Raw genomic sequence first — 21,557 nt, forward strand, 5'->3', positions numbered from 1 at the left:
ATGCAATTATTTTCCGGTCAGGTGCGTTGCTCTGGCCCTGGCTTGGAGCGTGCTAAAGTTGGGGAGACTGGGGAGTTCATTGTAGACTGCTCCAATGCTGGCCCAGCGGAACTGACTATAGAGATCATTTCTGATGGTGGTACAGAGGCTGAAGTGCATATTCAGGATAATGGAGATGGCACGTACACCATCACCTACATTCCACTCTATCCTGGCTCATACACCCTGACTATCCGCTATGGTGGCCAGGATGTGCCGAACTTCCCGGCTCAGCTCACTGTAGACCCAGCTATTGATGCCAGTGGAATCCGTGTGTTTGGTCCAGGAGTTGAAGGCAAAGGTAAAAATCATTATAGATTGCACAAACAGCTGTTTAATCCACTCGCTTACCCATTTTTTTGCGAATGTAATAACGATTATATTTCCATATTTTATTCTTAATCATATTTAGAAATGTAGTGAACTTTGTCCTCTTCTGAGCAACAAACCTTGTGACGGTGAAAACAAAAGTTTCAGTATTTAAACAATGCTACTTGGTCAACTTTTTTGACACGTTTGTGATGGTTAAATTCTGTTAGGATGCATGTTACTAAAACTAGTCTGTACTTGTTTTTAAGTTTCTCCCTACAACAACAGATTTCCTTCTTACTTTTGCACAATAGTAAGAAAAAACCGTTTCCTCCCTACTGATGTAATATGACACAACTTTTTCCTTTTTATCCTCTTTTTGAAGTACTATACCACAAACTACCATTTTGTAGATTAGCATGCCGTGTAATTTGGTTGAGGTTCGGGTAAATGATTTAGTCCAGTAAATAACGGAGGCCTTAGCTTAGATCATAGTTTCTATAGAAATCTTGATCTAAAACGGTAATGTCTAAAAGGAGTACAATCCTGGTTTCATTTTACCTTTGATTCCAAATGAGCTTTAAAAATGTGTTGAATTGCAAGAACATGCCAATATTTTTATATTTTTCCATTTAATCTGGATTTTAAACAAACTTTTTTTTTTAAAGGTATTTTCCGTGAAGCCACTACAGATTTCACAGTAGACGCTCGAGCTCTTACATTGTCTGGAGGTGACCACATCAAAACGCTAATCAGCAACCCTTCAGGCAGCTGTACTGACAGTCTAATAACAGATCTTGGGGATGGCACCTACCACGTAGAGTACACTCCCTACGAGGAAGGTCGGTAGCACTATAGACTACAAAAAAATAATCACAGTACACTTCCTTAACTGTTTCTGTCTGTACTTTAGGCCCTCACAGTGTAGATGTTTGCTACGATGGCACACCAGTGCCAAAAAGTCCGTTCCGTGTTGGCGTCACTGAAGGTTGCGATCCAGGCAAAGTACGCGTGCATGGTCCAGGCCTGAAGTCTGGCACTACCAACAAGCCCAATAAGTTCACAGTGGAGACGAGGTAAACAAGATCTGAAACATTTAATCAAAGGACTTCTCTACGCAGTCAGTGTAATGATAATAAATTTTATTCATTTTATTTACAGGGGAGCTGGCACTGGTGGTCTTGGTTTGGCGATGGAAGGTCCATCTGAGGCCAAAATGTCTTGCACTGATAACAAAGATGGAAGTTGCAGTGTTGAGTACATCCCCTATGAGCCAGGCACATACAACCTTAATGTAACCTACGGTGGACAACCTATCAATGGTATTAAACCTTTCAAAATTATTAGTACTTATTTGAATATATTGGGGGAAATTTGTCGAGTAAATGTAGGTAGTTGTTTTTTTTCTTCTGCACACTAACAAAAATGGCTTCTTGGGTCTTATTTGTTGACTGATTAGAATGACATTTGGTAAGATATAACATAGGAATGTATACAAATCAATCCTTAAATCCTGATTTAAAAAAAATATATATATATTTATTAAACTTATGTAGCATTTCTAGTTCTCTAAAAGATGGCAGAATCATGTTATATTAGTGTTTGTTTTTGGTATCAATGTGGTTGTAGTTCCCTTTTAACTTGTTTTTTTATGCTTCAAAGTTTTAGTGGGCAAAAACAGCGGGATGAAAGACTAAATATAGATATTTTAGAAAATTAAATACAATACAAGTTCGAAAGCGTCAGTGTAGCATGCTGGTCTAATGAAGGGAGTTACTTGAATGATTGTGTAAATATAGATAAGACATTCTTAAAGTTTAGAGATTCTAATATTTGGTTTAACTATAGCTTTGTATCCATACTCTACTCTCGTTGCTTTATTTTGGCATAGATTGAAAACCTGTCTTTTACACAGCTAAACCACGTATGTGTTGCTTTGATAGGAAGTCCTTTTTCAGTGCCAGTAAGTGACACAGTGGACAGTTCCAAGGTGAAATGCCAAGGTCCAGGACTTGGCACCAACGTCAGGGCCAATATTCCACAGGTCTTTACAGTGGATGCTACCAAAGCTGGAGTGGCTCCATTGCAAGTTCGTGTGCAGGGACCCAAAGGTGTGTTCTTATGGCTATCAATTTCAACATTTACTGTATGGTTTTTATATTGACCATGCTGTAACTTTGACAATTACAGTACAAACAACAAAAAAACAAATGAAACTTCCTACTGTTCTAACTGCTTTCATTTCATTTTTATAAACTAATGTTTTTGTGCATTATTAGGTGTCGTGGAGCCTGTGGAAATTGCAGATAATTGTGACCAAACTCACACAGTCAGCTATGTTCCAACTAGAGAAGGTCCATATTCCATTAACGTCTTGTATGCTGATGAGGAAATCCCACGGAGGTACAATGCTTGCAGACTTGTAATCTTATTAGTCTTTTATGGCACTGAATTATGTGTATTGCTTCAGCCCATATAAGGTCAAGGTGCTTCCTACACACGATGCTAGTAAAGTCCGTGCTAGTGGGCCAGGTTTGAACACCACGGGGGTGCCTGCCTCTCTGCCTGTGGAGTTTACCATTGATGCCAAGGATGCAGGGGAGGGATTGCTAGCAGTGCAAATTACTGTGAGTGTCTGGGCATCCAAAAATGTTGTTCATTGAAAGTTGATTTGCCCTTTAATGAATAACTGTGTCCGCAGGACCCAGAAGGAAAGCCAAAGAAAGCCAATATTCGCGATAACCAGGATGGAACATATTTGGTGTCATATGTCCCTGACATGACAGGCAGATATACCATTTTAATCAAGTACGGAGGTGACGAGATTCCATATTCACCGTATCGCATCAGAGCGCTTCCCACAGGAGATGCCAGCAAATGCACTGTGACAGGTATGCACTGAATATCTTATGTAATTTTGCTCTTACCTGCACTTTTACGTATGGTCATGCAGGTCAATTGTCGCACTAAAAATCTGCCGTTTGATACATTTCAATGTATATATTATTTATTGCTGATATCTTTACAAATGTGCCCAGCTATGGTTTTAGTTCATTTACAATATTCTCAATGAGAACATGATATTATTTTTTTTTTTTTTGGTGCAAGGCATTTATGATCTCTTTTTAAATGCAAGTCCCAATTAACTAAGGAACTTGGAGTCAAAATATTTCTTTCAGCCCAGCATGCAACCAGGCAATTTCTTCATGACGTTTTCAAAATATTTTTTCAAAGCGATGTTTATATACTAAGAATGTCCTTTGCTTTCAGATGAAAATAGTCTGTACTTTTAAATATTTGTTTAATTTACGATTTGCTAAAGGTCACTGGCTGAGAGCATGTGAGCACACAAGAATAATTCCCACTCTAAGATTGCTAGTTTCACATTGATGGAATCAAGAGAGCATTATAGCCATTGGTTTTAAGTTTGGGGGTTTGAACCCTAGGTCCATTAGACCCATTTTAAACATATACACGTGTTTGCCATAAAACTCAATTTTGCTGTATCTTCTTTTTACGCATTCATAAGCTGTATTTCTATTGCTGTACACTCCTTTGCCCATTCACTCTGCCACACATGCACAAACACTCACACACCCCTCCTTGCCTTACACAGCATTTTATTCTTTGTTGTAATATTTCTATTTAAGCTTTTTAGAGCGCACACATTTTGGCCTCATCACCCCACCTGACTGTTGTGTTTTTCCACTTGTTTTTTTTTGCACATCCTGCTTGCCACCGTTCCCACTATCAGTCTCAATTGGAGGTCACGGTTTAGGTAAGACCAATGGAGCAACTTTGTATTTTAGAAAAATTCCTGTCTTTAAGCATGGAAACAACACTTTAAAATCTGGGCTCTATTTTTTTTTCTTGATTTTAAACTTAAAATTTCCCCTTTTTTTTTTTTTTTTTTTTTTTTGTAAATGCTTTAATCTTAGCATTTCATGTTCATTTCAATACACCGTACTAATTTAGGTTGGCATGCAGAAATGGCATTTAATAATCTATCTTCAGTTCTACATAGAAATATTTCTTTTTATAAGTTGGAGCAAGTCATTTCTGGATTTAACATGACTAAATTTCATCTTTTACTCTATTTTTCTTGGTGGTAAAATATGCATGCTTGATTAGTACTCCATGTAATGGATGAGCTAGCTCCTCGATCATCTATTTGACAATGTTGTAATCCCACAGGTGCTGGTGTTGGCCCAACCATTCAGATTGGGGAACAGACGGTCATCACTGTGGATGCTAAGGCAGCTGGGAAGGGCAAAGTGACCTGCAGTGTGTGCACACCCGAGGGTGCGGAGGTGGATGTAGATGTGGTTGAAAATGAGGACGGTACATTTGACATCTTTTACACGGCGCCACAGCCCGGTGAATATGTCATCTGTGTACGTTTTGGAGGAGAGCACATTCCTAATAGTCCATTCCAAGTCAAGGTGAGTGTATTTGTAGTTCATTTGGCTTACTATTTTAGTACAAGTGTCTATAGTCTAAGATTACTATGTCATTTCAAAGCTTTTAGGTCCACAGTAAGTCACTACCCATTTGAAAAAACATAAAGGTGCCGATTAACGGTGGAATGAAGTAGTGTTAATCTCCCAATATTTTCTTATTAGTTTTGAAGTAATTGTCGCTAACATTGATATTGTGGATTTTTAAAAATTTAATCTTGTCAAAACAAAAAGGAAATTCCACAATTTGCTCGACAAGACCAATCTTTCCTCGATTATTGCCACCGCACTTATCACGAACTCACTTTGTGGCGATTGTTTTCTGCTATTTTATTCATTTATTTTTTAAAGTTCATAATGTGAAAATCCACGCAAAAACTCATAAGCAGAAGTCACTGCGCTGTCTTCTACTTGCTACTGGGACTCTGCACTTTAGAGGAAAAAAGGGTAGTTATGATAGGGGTGACCGTGGTGATTTAAAGAAAAAAACTTATAATCGCAACCATGTCTGGTCTATATTAATCGAAATATTTGAGGGAATACTGTAGTTATGACTGAAGTTTTTTTTGTCGAACTGCAGATGCCATGACCCAGCAATTTTGTAATTTTAATTCACAATACAAACCAAAATTACATCAGATCAGTGACATTTACCATTGTGTACATGGTGACAGTCCAATAACCAAAAGCTAGTGAAGTACCAGGCACGGCTAAAATCACATAATACAGTGCATATTTTGCCAGTTTCATCTTGTGAGGTTTGACTTTGGTCAAAGAACATAGGGTGAGGTGTAGCTACAGTCAAATCTTGCAAGGAGTCTTGACACTGCAAGCGCCACTCTGCCAAACATGTGCTTTTGTTATTGAAGTATCTCCCCACAAAAATATGATTTAGATCCAGTTGGTGTCACGTTTCTTTTACCTCCCTGCAATCCCTTCTATTTTCTTGCCAACCTCTCACCCCTCCCCCAGGCGCTGGAAGGAGCTCCATCAGACCAACTCATGCAGCAGCGCCAAATCCCCCAGTACTACACTCAACAGCCCTGGGTACCAAAATACTATGCCCCACCCTTTTCAGCATTTGTATGGTCCTACGTAGCTTTCCATTTGTCTCTTTCCCTACTTCGTCATCGCTTGTGCACCATCCAATATGTCAGGCATCCGTGTGTGCTGTCTCTAATTGCAGGTTTCAAACCTAAAAGCCATTTATTTCTCTTGCTTTCACCATGTTCCATTTCATTAACAGGACCCTTAACATGGACAACGCAACAGAGTTGCTCAGTAACAAACAGACACTGGCTAACATTTTTATATTGAGTGTTGCAATCATTTGATTCTGCCAAAAATCCATCGTTCAGCTTGAACCATAGTGTTACCCAGTGCTCTTTGACAATTTACTGAAGGGACAAATGATCTGCGTTGACAGTCATCCATGTGGAGATGTCTTTTGACTCCAATTTCCTTTGACCTTCCAGTGTCTAAATTCTCATCTCATTCTCCGTTTGTGTTGGCAGCTTGCCCATCATCTTCATCATCGCACCAATGATCAACACGTTTGATCATTTCACCTCAATGTTTCATTCCAGTTTGTTCGCTTAGATATTTCAAAGTTCACAATCTTCATACACTTTGTCTTAGTCCTTTTTGCTTTCTGTTTCCATAGGCAACAGACAGACCCCTTGGAATGAATGGTCTAGATGTGACGGGTTTGAGGCCTTTTGATCTGGTTATTCCGTTCACCATACAGAAGGGGGAGATTACTGGTAAGGAAATGAATTGTCAATTTATTCGCTTCTTTTTGGTTGGTTGAGGCTCACGGTAGTCTCTTCCTGAACAAAAGGTGAGGTCCGAATGCCATCAGGCAAGGTTGCCAAGCCTGATATCACAGATAACAAAGACGGCACTGTTACTGTTAAATATGCACCAATTGAAGCTGGACTGCATGAGATGGACATAAAATATGACGGAATTCACATCCCTGGTATGTCTCTGTTATTGAAACCTTGCATAACCTCACAAACACTAGACTACTGCTCCAATTTATGGAGTCATCTGTGACATTCATAGGAAGTCCCCTGCAGTTTTATGTGGACTACATGAACAGCGGAAATGTCAGTGCCTATGGTCCTGGCTTAATCCATGGCACAGTTAACAAGCCTGCTCTCTTCACAGTCAACACGAAAGATGCGGGAGAGGGTACGTATTGTTGACAATGTAGCCTATAAATAAAGCGCCATGTACAGTACTTTCATACAGTGGGTGTTATGTTTTTCAGGTGGTTTGTCTCTAGCCATTGAGGGTCCATCAAAAGCAGACATTAGTTGCGTGGATAACCAAGATGGGACATGCAGTGTGTCCTACTTGCCTGTTCTCCCGGGAGACTATAGCATCCTGGTCAAGTATAATGACAAGCATATTCCTGGCAGCCCCTTTTCAGCTAAGATTACTGGTAAATATACTTTGGAAATCCTGAAATACAATACATTAGTGGTTCTCAAACCATTTTACAGCAGTGTTTCACAAACTTTCTTGAGCTGCAGTACACTTTTTGCATTGAAAAATATCAAGGCACACCACCGGGTGAACATTTTCAAATTTAAAACTATCGCTTGTATTACCAATATAAAGTTGTTCTCGTCAATCATGTAATCTATTTGTAGGGTTATTTACACTTAACTGGACTAACAGTACTGAATGTTTTGAATTTTTAATTATTTTTTTTATTTTATAAATGAGCAAAACAAATTAGTTAATTAAAATGAAAAACTAAAAAAAAAGGTTTATGGCTCCAAACACAAAAGATTTTAAATTTCATGGTATTTTTAAGTGCCCTATAAAATTTCAAATGTTGAATTGGAATGGTATTTCCTGATTTTTTGAAAATCAACTTTTTAAAACTTAAATGTGAATCTTGTGTATTTGAACACAACTCGACTGCACTTGATTCATGCATTTAAAATAGAATGAACATTTAATTCTGTTTGTTGTGTTGTACTTTAACCACACTTTGAGGACCACTGCAATATATAATTGATATGTGTAGAAGTTGAGATTGGGTGGTTTCGTAGTTGTCACGGTGCATCACAGTGTCATGTTCTGCCCTCCAGGTGATGACTCGATGAGGATGTCACATTTGAAGGTGGGATCATCCGCTGACATTCCTCTGGACATTGGCGATTTCGATCTCAGCCAACTGACAGCCTCGCTCACTGCACCCTCTGGCCGTGAAGAACCCTGCCTCTTGAAGAAGCTACGCAATGGCCTTGTCGGTCAGTAATACTAGTCCAAAAGAGAAAAATCAAGAATGTGACTTGTGCATAATCAAAGCACTGATTTAGTGAAGTGGATACTCCCTTCCTATATGCCACAAAATCTCTATTCTCATGAGCACTTTACTTTTGAAGTACTAAATACGTAGGCTAAGCCATTATTCAATTATCGCAACGTTCCTTTTGTCATCTCTGATCTTTGACATTGTTACCTCCACATTGGAAATGAAGTACAACAAGCAGTACTTGTATGCGCTGACTTCCATCTCTTCTTCTTCCCTCCATATTACAAACACATCCTACAAGTTTGATAAAAATCTTTATCCATTCTTGAGTTACCTTTGACACAAAGATAAAGAACCGAATACATATCCTGTGCATTCTGTAGGTTTCTTATACTGGCGGTGTTAGAAAAACTAAATATAGATGGTTGTTAAGAAATATCTGAATTGCCATGCATTGTATGTGTGTCTCTTCCAGGCATCTCATTTGTTCCAAAAGAGATTGGAGAACATCTGGTAAACATTAAAAAAAATGGTCGCCATATTCCCAGTAGCCCCATCTCGGTTATGATTAACCAGTCTGAGTTTGGCGATGCCAGCCGCGTTCGTGTTAGTGGCATGGGGCTGAGTGAAGGCAAGACTTTTGAGCCTGCTGAATTCATCATTGACACTCGTGATGCAGGTATAAGTTTTGGTCAAAGTTTGCAAATCACAAATTGAGAATGGTTCTAAAGACTTTTTCACATTTGGTCTCTTAAGGGTATGGTGGCTTGAGCCTGTCCATCGAAGGACCCAGTAAAGTAGATATCAACACTGAGGATCAAGAAGATGGCACCTGTAAGTTCACATACTGCCCCACCGAACCTGGGAATTACATCATCAACATCAAATTTGCTGACCAGCATGTTCCAGGTAGGGAAATTGCTGCGGAGACTGTAGCAGCGATGTCCGCAATTGCTTACCATTGACCATTATTTGCATTCATCTGTACAGGGAGTGCATTTACAGTGAAGGTTACAGGTGAGGGCAGGATGAAGGAGAGCATCACGAGGAAGAAGAGAGCAGCATCTGTAGCTAATGTTGGTAGCCAGTGTGACCTCAGCCTCAAGATCCCAGGTATCAGAAAGATTATCAGTCATGGAAAAAGTTGTTCTACCAGAGCATCGATGGTTCAAACACGACTGCTTTCTTCTTTAGAAATCAGCATAGCAGACATGGCCGCTCAGGTGACCAGCCCCTCTGGTCAGGTTCACCAAGCCGACATAATGGAGGGGGAAAACAACACCTACTGCATCCGTTTTGTCCCCACCGAGACGGGTGTGCACACAGTATGTGTGAAATACAATGGGATGCACGTCCCCGGTAGTCCATTCCAGTTTACTGTTGGTCCGCTTGGAGAGGGAGGGGCACATAAGGTTCGTGCAGGTGGGCCGGGTCTAGAGAGAGCAGAAGCTGGAGAGCCAGGTGGGTGCCTTGGTTGACTTTTTTAATATGCCGCAATGAAATGAGAGCAAATGAAGCTTAGTTTGATCCTTTTGTTTTGTGTAAAGCTGAATTTAGCATCTGGACAAGGGAGGCTGGAGCTGGAGGGCTCAGTATTGCTGTGGAGGGGCCAAGTAAAGCTGAAATTGCCTTTGAAGACCGCAAAGATGGCTCTAGCGGAGTTTCTTACATTGTGCAAGAACCAGGTGAGACCAGGGATGTACGGTGTTTACATTGAATCAAAGAGGTCCCATTTGGAGGTCATTTCGAGAGAAATGATTCATTTATTTGATGTATACAGCTAATTGAACTGTACTAGCTTCTCCACACATTGTCACTGGGAAGTAGATGGAAAGTTTATAGTAAATGCAGCATGGTGTTTTGTACAATAAGCATAATGTGATATACATTTTCTATCTCCTTTTATTTTGGGGCTCGAACTTTATTTCCATCTGGTAAATGAAGGTGAAACCAATAACATTAGAACAAATTTTTTTTTTAATATAAGGCAACAATCAATAAAGCTCCACGCATGGATCAAACTCGTACAACCACCATTGTAGTTGAGTTTGCAGACAGCCAAGCCATGCACCAGTGTGACAGCTTAGTAGCCAATGCGCTCTTTTGGGATGAAGAAACCGTTCATATAATGTATCATTTTAACTTCAGTTTATTCAGACATACAATTCTGGTCTAGATTTTCAAGTTAATTCAACTCGGTTAATCAATTCAGAATGTCATCTTGTTACCACTGATTAAGCAATACTCTGAATGCAAGTTATTGAATATTTACCTCAAGTTGACAGAACTTGGTAAATCAGAATCTCAAGTGTTAAATCCCATAGATCACTTGTTAATTGGAAATGTTTTTTGTGTGTAGGAGACTACGAGGTGTCGATCCGTTTCAATGACGAGCACATCCCTGACAGCCCCTTCATCGTTCCAGTGGCCTCCCCCTCAGACGATGCGCGACGCCTCACTGTTGCCAGCCTTCAGGTGAGGCTCTGAGACACGCACACATGTCCATGTGCGAGCACACACCAGGCTGCGGTACACTGGCCAAAACGCAGCTGCTTGTAACGTGACCTCACTGTAAAATACTTGGAGAAAGTGCAACAGAGCTGATCTTAGTGGCTCAAATGTCTTGAAAGTTCACTCATGAGCAGCTGCGTAATTATTGGGCAGTGGTACAGGCTTCTGGGATAAAGAAGGACTGTGTGTGTTCCTCGTGCCTCATTCTAAAGGCTTCCAACAGTCTCCCAACGCTGAATGCGACTACGGGGCGCTAAAGGGTTAAAGAGGTCTAACATGGGCTGTTCTCTACCTTTTTACATTTACGATTTACACTATAGATAGCTGTATATGAACCGTGTCTAGATGTCATTAGAAGAACATCAACTGCCATCACTTGGACTTTCTTACCGTTTACGTTGTGCTAAATTCCTTCTGGCATTTTTTACTATGCAGCCTCCTCTTTAGCCTTCTTAGCGACCTCCAGGTAAGGTAGAAAACAGTTTATGTAGTTATTTCAGGGATACTTGAAATGCTAGATAAATAGTGATGCAAAGTTAAGTATGAGTGTGTTTTGTTGAGCAGGAGTCTGGCTTGAAGGTGAACCAACCGGCATCATTTGCAGTTAGCCTGAATGGAGCAAAGGGTGTGATTGATGCAAAGGTTCACAGCCCTTCAGGAGCGCTGGAAGAGTGTTGTGTTACTGAGATTGACCAAGGTAAACCGTAAAAAAAAAATTGAAAAAACCTAAGACAAATACAAAATTGTGTAAAATTCTAGTGTCAACTCGGTGACTATTGTTGGAGATTCATTTCAATATATTTGAATTACTACCTTATGAAGAGTATTTTGATCTGATTACTTTAATATGGACGTAAGATGGAACAAAAATATAAGACACAAATTGGACAAAACCAAGAGTAAAAATATCATTAGTACGATGAAGCATACACCTCTTAAAACCGACCACCTTCTACATTTTTCAATTAGACAATCAGTCTATCATATTTTGTTTTCGTGTATATAGATAAGTATGCAGTACGCTTCATCCCAAGAGAAAATGGCCTGTATCTAATTGATGTCAAGTTCAATGGAAGTCACATCCCTGGTAGTCCATTCAAGATTAGAGTTGGAGAGACGGGCCAGGCAGGAGACCCTGGCATGGTATCTGCTTATGGACCAGGCTTGGAAAGAGGCAGTACAGGTAACGAATTGCATACTTATTCATGAAAAAAAAGAAGAAAAAACAAGACTGAACCACCTTCACTTTTTTTTTTTTTCCACAGGAACGGCATGTGAATTTGTGGTCAACACGAGCAATGCTGGCCCCGGAGCTTTGGCTGTGACCATTGATGGTCCCTCCAAAGTGAAGATGGACTGTGTAGAGTGTTCAGAAGGCTACAAGGTCACATACACCCCAATGGCACCAGGCAATTATCTCATATCCATTAAGTACGGTGGACCCTATCACATTGTGGGAAGCCCCTTCAAAGCAAAGATCACTGGTGAGAGAGCCGTCCACTGTACAGTAATCCCTCAATTATCGCAAAATCACTACTTTGGTTTTATTTTCGGCTATTATCTTTTTAAATGGTAATTTTTTCAAAGTTCATAAAAATTGGAAAATGCGTAACCAAGGCCTCTCTTACTACTAGGACTAGCACTGGGAAAAAAAAAATTATAATGGGCGTGACCCTACTTTGCGATTTTTCGATTATCGAGGCCATATCATGTCTACATTAACCGTGATATTTGAGGGATTACTGTACAAGTAAGGGTTGATGGACGTGTATGGAGTTGATAACACCATTTAATTCTTAACAGGTACCAAGCTTGTTTCCAGTCACAGTTTGCATGAGACCTCGTCTGTCATGGTTGACCCAGTGACTCGTGCCCTCAGCTCTACTCAGCAAGGTGCACCTCTCCAGTCAGATGCTAGTAAGGTGGTGTCTAAAGGCCTCGGCCTTAACAAGGGTTTTGTTGGTCAGAAGAACAGCTTCAGTGTTGACTGCAGCAAAGCAGGTGTGTCTCCGATTCTAATGTACCCTAAACATCACTTCTTGCATAACACCTGACTTAAGCTCAAATCTAACAAACAATATTCAGAGTTAGCTAAAATAGTTGACCAACTAACTCAGAGCTCATAATAGTTGAATTTTGAAGAGTCAGAAAGCTGCTTACAAAAACTAACATTCATATACAAATGTCTCTCTGTATCCACAGGTCGGAACATGCTGTTGGTTGGGGTGGATGGCCCCAAAGTCCCCTGTGAGGAGATTGTAGTAAAACATTTGGGCAACCGCCTGTATAATGTCAACTACCAGCTCAAAGAGAAAGGAGAGTACATCCTGGTTGTCAAGTGGGGTGATGAGCACATTCCGGGCAGTCCCTTCCACATCGTTGTCTAAAAAAAAGAAAATGCAAAATTCACTTGCACCATCATCAGCAACTTATCTTACCACTGTTGTAATTGTTTACAGCTCCATGTCCCATCCACGTTTATACATTTCTGATTTCACTGTAGCTAAACCTTTTTAGAAAATCACCCATTTCCCAAAGATGCAAATATTTCTCTTTTAGTTTTCACCTGCAAAATCAATTTCTAACAAATTCACGGGTTGGAGAATGAGGCACCTTTTTAATGACTGTAAACTAACGGTTCTCACATTTATAATTTTTTTTAAAAAAAAACTAGGGTAGTGGGCTTGCTTTTCGGTGTATAATGCCTCTACTGAGTCTGTTCCCAAATGGAACTAATATATACTTTACATGGGTAATACAAACAGTGCGAATATCCCTTTTTTTGTGTGATTGTCAAATAACACACTTTAATTGCTCATAAAAAAAGGCAATTTGTTTGTGATGAACACAGGTGGGTTTGTGGTGGTGGTGGTGGTAGTGGTTGGGTTAGTAAATGGAAAAAACCTGTCACGCCGTTATTCATAATGCTTTTGTTTTGTTTTTCGATAACACCGGTGTTTTATCTGCTGATATTGTGAACCAGTTTTAGGCAATGCTGTTCTTAAAATTGTTATGCACATTAGAGTAGGAAATCTAACGAAACATTTGGTATAAGCATTTGGTAAACTGTTAACAATCTAACCCAAAGCTTGTCTTATGCTCACCACAGCACTGCTTTTTTTAAGGGGGTCTCTGTGAATTTGTATGTAAAACACCCTCTGATTTCTGGATAACACCAGCCTATTAAAAAGGGAAGCATTTTAGAAATATGCTGGACAAAGATGTTGTTCTTAATCATATCTTTCCAATACGGTGACCAAAAAAAGTACAAAATAGCTTATTCGATTGAGTGTTTATCTCAAATTTTGAGATTCCTCCAGTGTTTTTTTTTTCTATAGCTATTTTTCATCGAAAACCTAAATAAAAATGCTTTTTAAATGTTTGTAAGACAGTATTTTGATACACAATAAAGTTGTTTAGTATTTTTCTGGCTATAATGGGTTTGTTTTATTTGTCCATCCTGCGGAAATGATTGGCATGTCCTACAGACGACACTAGACTGTTTGAAAGAACTTTTTGGACTAAATTTGAAGACCTTGTCTAATTAACGAATCCTGTGCTTTTGTCTAGATTTGCTGTGATTCACTACCTTCAATTTGACGTGAATCCAGTTACAGCACGTCTAAAAGTAAGGGGGGGGCCTTCCCCATTTAGTAAACAACCTTGTGAATACTAACAGTTTCTCAGTTACAGTTGCCACTAATTTAGTTATTTCATTGTCCAAGACACATCAACATATGCTGAGACTGGACAAATATCTGCATGTAAGCAACTATTCCCAAACCCAACAAAATTTTGCTTGACACTGTACTGAAAGTGCACCACAAGATCTTGCATTGTATTCTCAGACACTGAAAACTTGTCCGTTAACAATTCATCCCAATGTCGACAAAGGAAAGTTCAAACTAAGATGCAAATTGAAAGCCATAAAAGATACTTAGGAACATCACTAAAATGCAAATGCATCAATGCAGAAAGCTGCCGCCATCATCTCTGCTTACTTCAGCAAGGCAATGTAGTTAAAGTGTAAGTAGTAAAAGACTGATTTTCTTGCAGTTCACGTCAATTTCCCCATGTAAATACTTCATATAAATTTGCCACTGAACAAATGACACAATCAAAACGAAAAATATTTGGCCCTATAGCCTTGCTAATTCACATTTGTGCTATCATAATGTTTGCAGGTTTGCATTGCCTTTTTCGCTGGGCACAAGGAGCCAAACAACCAGTCATGCTTTTATTCATACCAAGAGACAATTTCAGAGTGTCCAATCGGCCTATCATGAATGTTTTTGTAATGTGAGAGGAAACTGGAGTACCCAGTGGAAACCCACGCAAGCTGGGCGAGAACATGCAAACTCCATACAGGTGGACTGCCCTGGATTTGAACCCAGGTCCCCACCATGAGGCCAACGCGCTGACCACTCATCTGCCGGGCCACTCAATAGGGACAATGTCACGTGATATAATGCTTTATTGACAAAGTGCTTCAATATGGGGAAGTCAGTCAACTAGGACAAGGTGAAGTTGGCAACTGTTTGGAAAATAATTATAACGAGTGTGAATGGTTGACAGGCTAAACTATTGGGTGATGAAATATTAAGAATCTGGATACAATTCTTAACCACTTTATCACTCGGGTGGCAGGGGGTGCTGGAGCCTATCCCAGAATTGATGGCCAACCAACCATGCAGGGCATGAGGAAACGAACGACTTTTCACGCTCACACTCCTAGGAGTAATTTAGGTTATCCAACCAGCCTACCATGCATGTTTTTGGAATGTGGGAGGAACCCAGAGTACAGGGGGGAAACCCACACAGGCCCGAGGAGAACACATGTGCAATGACCGGGATTAGAACCTAGGACACAAGGACTGTGAGGCCACCATACTAATCACTCATCCGCCGTGCTACCTTCTGGATAAATCATCTGCTTTAGTGTTCATGCTAGAACACTAAAGCATACAGTAAATAATTGATGACCGATTTGAAATCAGCAACCTGCTGAGAAAAAAATGTATAGAACAGTAAATACCTCATTGGAAAACAAATTGCAATTGTCAAGTTGCTTTGTAATTCTGTCAGTTTTTGGCCCCAACTTGAAAAAGGCCCCGGTCTTCCTAACGCATGAACAACTCAAAGTCTTCCTCTATTTTTTTTAATAGTTTATTGTATTTTAGGGTGAGAGGATGGTGATTAGGTTGAAAACAAGTTGTGTATGACTGAGAAAACGCAAACAAAGGTGAGGCCATCGCGCTCAATAAACGCAATGACATTGAGGTAAGAACGATGCTATGCTGTTATGACGGGTAGACCAGTTTTTCCCAACCTTTTTTTGAGCTGCGGCATTGAAAAAATCTCAAGGCACACCACTACCTGAAAATCTTCTTAATATTATTTTTTAAATTGATTATTTTGTGTTTGTTATTTATACTTTTTAATGAGTTTTATTTATTTATTTTTATGTTTTATTATTGTTTGTCATTTATATTAATTTAAAACTATGTTACCTATATTTACATTCTAAACACTGGGGTAGATAACAGTTAAGAGGTGGGCAAACAATGGACCGCAATGGGTGTGGATTTTCATTCCAACCCATTGAAAGGGCACATTTTCACCAATCTGGTGTTCCACAAGTGCAATCAATGGACTGCAGCCAGGTGCTTCTTGTTTCCGCAGAAATCTCATTGGTTAAACCACTATGTACTAGATTGGTTGCACCAAAAACCTGCACCCACGCCGGACCAGTTGAGCGTGATGTCATCGAACACGCCCTCCATTTTTTTTTTCACTGAAACTTGTCCGGTCGGCTAGTCATTTTCTCAACGCGGAACTTTTATTTTCTGTTTCTAATGTAAGTTTGAGTCTTTTATATTCACTCTTTTTAGCTTCAGCGCCCCGTGCATTTTTCTTCTATATGTTCTCACAGGATGTCTTTGAGTGAAAAAACCGATGAAGAACTCATCCAGCTGCTTTCCAAATACGGCATTAAACATGGACCAATAGTTGGTAAGAAACGAATGCTTTTTTTTTTTACTTAAAACTTAGAAACGTGTTCTTTTATGGCATTATCCCGTTTTAGATTTGCATTGAACAAAAAACAAGCGTAATTAGATTTTGGCACAAACGCAAACATGAGTGACTGTATTCCATTCAATTGAATTTCACACTCTAATGTACAACGCGAAGGTTTTTCCCCTTGAAAGTCATCTTTTTTTAAATGTGTATTTTGAAGAGTTTATCGTTGACTGTTTGTCTTACCACAGATTCCACTCGTAAATTGTATGTGAAAAAGCTGGAGGAGGCCATGGCAGGACAGTCAGTGACGCCCCCTTCTGATAAAACTTACTACAGAGAGGAAGGTAAAACAACAATAGCAAATTGCAGGAAATAAAAAAAGAAACCAACATGTTTTTCTTGCTCTTAGAACACATTCTTTATTGTTGAAGCAGGGAGGACTGACAGTGACAAATCAATTGGTCATCTTAAGTCTGCGATTCATTTTCCATATTTTTTTTAGTTTGGAATATCTGTAGCCCCCACTCATCAAGGGGTGTATATTGCAGGATAAATAAGTCATGTGTTTCTTTACAAGCTAATATTATGTGGTGTGGTATTCATTAATTCATTCATTTTCTGAACCACTTCATCCTCAAAGGGGTCACAGGGGGTGCTGGAGCCTATCCCAGTTGATTCCACCCTGATCCAGTAGCCAATCACAGGGAACGAGGAGACGGACAGCCACCTAGGGGCAATTTAGAGTGTGCAAGCACCTTACAATGGATGTTTTTGAAATGTGGGAGGAAACTGGAGTACCTGGAGAAAACCCACACGGACTCGGGGAAAACATGCAAACTCCACAAGTGGGCTTAACCTTTGACCCCAAACATGTGAGGCCGACGTGCTAACCGCTCGATCCGCCGGGCCGTCTAATTTGATCTTGTTCTTGCTATATTGAGCACTTTTAAAACACAAAATGAAACCAATTTAAGTTCAACTCATGCTAGAATTTTTGAGTGTTGTAATTTTTGACAATCATACGAGGATTTTTCCACATTCACTGGAGAAAGCTGTATCTTATACAACAAATACTGTTTTCCTGTCACATTTGGAGTCACTTTATAGTCCAGAAATGACAATAATTATTTTACCATTGTAAGTAAACTAGGGATCTTCCAATCATATATTTTGAGGAGGTAGAGGGTGGCAACATCTATTGTCTTTAACACATTTACCAACTTACTTGCATCTGACTTGCTTTGGATAAACTATCCCAAGATTATTGCATTAATCCTCCTTTGACTCCTTTCATACAAGTGAGCAATTATCTGTTTGTGCCAATTTTTACATGACCAAACATTGGCATATTTCCTCTGTATGCAATGCCAAATAGCACAATTATAGATTAAGATGAGTCGGTGGTAACAAAAAAACGATTGTGTGGCGTCCAATCATCCTTCTGCTGTGTGATAGCAGAAGGCAATTCTCAGTTTTGTGCAAATTCTGAACATGTCAGTATTTCTTGATTGTTGGGGTATTTTGACAAAAGCTTTCTGTGTGAAATATAAAAGTACTACACTATGTTCATGCAGTGTGAATATGTACTGTCAATGGCCCGAAAATCTAAAAAACAAGTAACAAAAGTGTATGGATTTGTTATCTCTCAACAGAAGAAGAAATTACGTACGTCACATACCGCAGACCTGTGAGTGCAGCTTCCCACCATTTGTTTGTTACTCCTGCCTAAGTTTTGACAAAGACCAGCTAAATCCATTAATTCTCTTTGTGGCTTTATTTTTGCAGGTCAAGCATGAAGCCTATGAAGACATGTGAGTGCAGTGCTAATACACATATGGCCTAACCTAGTACCTCTACTTAAGAAATGTATTGTTTCAGGAACTTGTTTTGTAAATTGTTTTTTTTTAATTCTTTTTTTTTTTTACTTCAGTGCGGAGTTCTAGTAGCAAGTGGGGGACAGGGGAGTGGCTTCCGCTTGCGAGAATCAGCGTGGATTTTCAAATTTTAATGAACTTACAAAAAAAATGTCATTAACAAAAAAAAAAATCCTCCAGAAAAAATGCAATGCATTTAAACCACGATGGCTGAAGCTACGATATTCGAAGCCGCGATATTTGAGGGATTACTGTAAATTTCACTGTAAACTGTTTAAAAATGGTTACGGTGTTATAATTTTGTATGATAGATGTGAGCAAACAAAGAAATATGAGAAAATGATAATAAAATGATTTATTAATTTATTAAAATCAATAATAATCATACAAAAATGATTTTATTCAATTAAGTGTATAAGTGTAAGAGCAAGCTAAGGTTAGTGTCTAATTATTATAATGGGAGACTTGTCTTTGTCCACTATAAGGTGATAATATACCTTCTTTTACAAAAGCCAGCCCTCCCCAAATAGCCTTTGGCAAGTTTATAGGCTAAAAGGAGTAAAACAGATTTTAAAGTTGCGCTCCAGGGAAACGTTAGCGGGGCAACTGCTCACACAAGTCCGTCCAGGAAGCGCTATCCTCGCTCAAGAAGAATGGAATCAATTGTTTGGTGAATCCAATGATGAAGAATGAGACTTTGAAAATATATATATATTATGATGATGATGAATGATTCTTTGAAACATTTTAAATATTATAGTGATGAATTAGACCTTAGCGATTTAAAATTATAAATTCCATTTGAGTATTGTGTTCAGCATTTGCCAGTTACCGGTGCAAATCTTGGTGTCAGCTGAGAAAAACTTTGAGGTCAACCCTTTATGTCCCACTCCTGCCATGGGAAAGGGGCCTTAGTGTTTCTCTTGGCCTGATGTATCTCCTCTCCTCCCCTTCCGTGACGACGTTAGCATGGATCTGTGCTGGTGGGGATTTATTTTATTTTATTTTTTAACTGCTCTCTTGGTGTCTGTCCAGCATTTCAGCTAGTTTCCTCAGGACCTAGTCATGGTGCCCTCTGTAGTTCCCCTTGAGAAAGTGCAGTCTTGCAGCCTGACAGCTAGCGTTGGAAGCGTTGCAAAGTGCGCAGCATACCTCATTCCCAAACTAAGTGTGTTGTAGATTGCTCAAATGAGGAAGCTGATCCTTGCCTGCGGGATCTTCCACAGGTCAGAGCAACTGATGTTTCGGTTGACTACTCCCTCCCAGGTTGTCCAGCTTCCTTGTCGGCTCTGCGACACAGCCTTCATCTTGTAGCGCTCTTCCCCCATTCTTGTCCTTACATTTAGCTCTGGACAAGAATCATGGTGGTTTTCCCCATCCTAGCCCTGTTCTTCCTGCTTGGACTCTGCCCATGATGTCCTGATGCTGCAGTCTATTGATGGCTTGGTCAACCTCGGCCTGGGCGTTCCACCTCTGGCCAGTGGGAACCCGTGATGTTGGCGTTCCTTACTGACCGGTCAGTGGACTAACTCTCTTAGCTCTAGAACCAGCCGTGACTTCTCTTGCCTTTAGCCCAGACTGATAGACTGCTGTGGCAGTTGCAGTGAATTGCTACCAAAGAGTGCTGTTTCGGAAAGGCTGTGGTAGACCTAGCCACTTTCTTATGAATGAATTGGCTTTTACATCCATCTTGCTCACAGTGGATGAGGAGATCTTGCTCATTTTCAAGGGCCACATTACCCTTTCTCTATATATACACTATAAACTAGTAGGACCAGACATTGAGCTTTCCGCGAAGTTGGCTCTACGCAAATAAAAAGTTGTCTTCTAATTCTAAAGAGAATTTAAATATTAAGACAAATAGAATAAGTAGAAAATTAATTTAAATTTAGTTTTTTTATGACGAGTTTAAAATACAGGAAATGTAAAAAAAAATTGGTTCCCCAAATATTGTAATAAACCTTATATTTAAATGTCCGTATTTGCTTTGGTTTCAATAATAAAATGATGTTTTAATAGTTTTTCCATATTTCCATTTCCAATTTGTAGTTGTAATTCTTAATTAGATTTTCTCTCTATGTATTTTCAATTATTGTTACTATAAATATTTACTTATTGGCGGATTTACTATACTTTTTAATTATATTTGGTAAATTTAACTCTGGCATCAACAAGTTTGTCTGTTTGTTGGGTTATTAAGCTCATGCTTTTATATGATTTCAGTATGAAAGTGAAATATTTTTCCACTCAGGCAGAAAAGATACAACAGTGAACTAAATGATGAAGAATCGGACAGAGAGGAAAAGTACGTCTCTCAAAGTCAACGACTTTGTCACAAATAACATAATTCAATGGTGATCTTCCCCTCCTTCCTCTGCTCCAGAACCATTCAGCATAGGAGCAGAACAGCCATTTACACCAAGGAGGAATGCCAGTCTGGATGCAGCATGTGGGGACTGATGAAAACGTTCCTCATTCTAGCTCTATTGGCAGCCGCCTATTATACCTATTGTCACATGACCATGGATGAAAATCCTTTCAAATTTCAATAAACTACCACTTCTAGGATTTCAGGTCATTTTTGCCCGTAACTCTTAATGCACTGTATTGTTTTTTTTTTTTAAATTCCTCAAGTCTTTCATTTCCAAAGCACACTTTAATGACAACCTGTGTCTGTGTTTCGTCTGCATTGTTGGGATGAAAATTAAAACCTCCAAGTTTGAGACCATGCTCAATCTACTTCTGGGCATGTCCAATGTTCCTTCTATTTTTTTTTTTACATGTCTGGGCATACAGACAACCTCCCAGTGTGAGCAGCATCCCAAAATTGCTCGCATTGGGCAGGTGCATGTCTACTACTAATAAACGATCTAGTCATAAAATGTAATGATTAATAACTATGAAGAAAACACCTTACTATCGTCACTACAAAATGCTCGAATCTGACTTACATTTTACCTTCTTTTTCATGTCTGTCCTCACTTCTCATTTTAATTCAAATGACTTCTGCTGAATGTGTCACTTGAGATGGTCAAGCATCCATTTATATGCAATAATTTTCCATCGGAAATC

General features: G+C 39.4%; 2 protein-coding genes across 7 annotated transcripts in view; both read left to right on the forward strand.

Annotated features, from left to right (window-relative positions):
- Positions 1-13,243, forward strand: part of flna (filamin A, alpha (actin binding protein 280)) — a 40,084-nt gene extending 26,841 nt beyond the window's left edge. The window contains exons 23-49 of one of the 5 annotated variants that reach the window (XM_077721974.1): positions 22-340; positions 1,017-1,190; positions 1,262-1,424; positions 1,510-1,670; positions 2,292-2,459; positions 2,628-2,751; positions 2,819-2,975; positions 3,050-3,239; positions 4,103-4,126; positions 4,543-4,790; positions 5,778-5,852; positions 6,469-6,568; positions 6,646-6,786; positions 6,873-7,001; positions 7,081-7,254; positions 7,913-8,074; positions 8,555-8,758; positions 8,836-8,988; positions 9,070-9,192; positions 9,274-9,540; positions 9,627-9,764; positions 10,439-10,554; positions 11,155-11,287; positions 11,597-11,773; positions 11,856-12,074; positions 12,394-12,591; positions 12,793-13,243. In XM_077721974.1, the coding sequence (XP_077578100.1) occupies positions 22-340; positions 1,017-1,190; positions 1,262-1,424; positions 1,510-1,670; positions 2,292-2,459; positions 2,628-2,751; positions 2,819-2,975; positions 3,050-3,239; positions 4,103-4,126; positions 4,543-4,790; positions 5,778-5,852; positions 6,469-6,568; positions 6,646-6,786; positions 6,873-7,001; positions 7,081-7,254; positions 7,913-8,074; positions 8,555-8,758; positions 8,836-8,988; positions 9,070-9,192; positions 9,274-9,540; positions 9,627-9,764; positions 10,439-10,554; positions 11,155-11,287; positions 11,597-11,773; positions 11,856-12,074; positions 12,394-12,591; positions 12,793-12,977 (4,422 nt within the window). In that variant the 3' untranslated portion in view covers positions 12,978-13,243. Of the gene's footprint in view, positions 1-21; positions 341-1,016; positions 1,191-1,261; positions 1,425-1,509; positions 1,671-2,291; positions 2,460-2,627; positions 2,752-2,818; positions 2,976-3,049; positions 3,240-4,102; positions 4,127-4,542; positions 4,791-5,777; positions 5,853-6,468; positions 6,569-6,645; positions 6,787-6,872; positions 7,002-7,080; positions 7,255-7,912; positions 8,075-8,554; positions 8,759-8,835; positions 8,989-9,069; positions 9,541-9,626; positions 9,765-10,438; positions 10,555-11,154; positions 11,288-11,596; positions 11,774-11,855; positions 12,075-12,393; positions 12,592-12,792 lie in introns of all 5 variants that reach the window. The other 4 variants (XM_077722138.1, XM_077722059.1, XM_077721912.1 and 1 more) reach the window with 4 other exon arrangements.
- Positions 13,244-16,280: 3,037 nt separating this feature from the next.
- emd (emerin) lies at positions 16,281-21,053 on the forward strand. 2 transcript variants are annotated; one of them, XM_077732712.1, is made up of 7 exons: positions 16,281-16,447; positions 16,523-16,602; positions 16,860-16,955; positions 18,264-18,298; positions 18,397-18,422; positions 20,737-20,790; positions 20,869-21,053. In XM_077732712.1, coding segments are annotated over exons 1-7 (462 nt in total). In that variant the 5' UTR covers positions 16,281-16,445; the 3' UTR covers positions 21,038-21,053. The 2 variants fall into 2 exon arrangements, with proteins under 2 accessions (XP_077588838.1, XP_077588845.1); XM_077732719.1 differs by lacking the exons at positions 20,737-20,790; positions 20,869-21,053 and adding an exon at positions 19,712-19,819.
- Positions 21,054-21,557: the final 504 nt, after the last annotated feature.

This window comes from Stigmatopora nigra, chromosome 1 (assembly GCF_051989575.1).
Source record: "Stigmatopora nigra isolate UIUO_SnigA chromosome 1, RoL_Snig_1.1, whole genome shotgun sequence".
Lineage (NCBI taxonomy): Eukaryota > Metazoa > Chordata > Actinopteri > Syngnathiformes > Syngnathidae > Stigmatopora > Stigmatopora nigra.

Excerpts from the sequence above, each read along its gene's own strand:
- emd (XM_077732712.1), top strand. Across the intron at positions 16,956-18,263 it reads AACTTACTACAGAGAGGAAG|AAGAAGAAATTACGTACGTC; the intron begins GTAAAACAACAA and ends ATCTCTCAACAG. Across the intron at positions 20,791-20,868 it reads GAATCGGACAGAGAGGAAAA|AACCATTCAGCATAGGAGCA; the intron begins GTACGTCTCTCA and ends CCTCTGCTCCAG.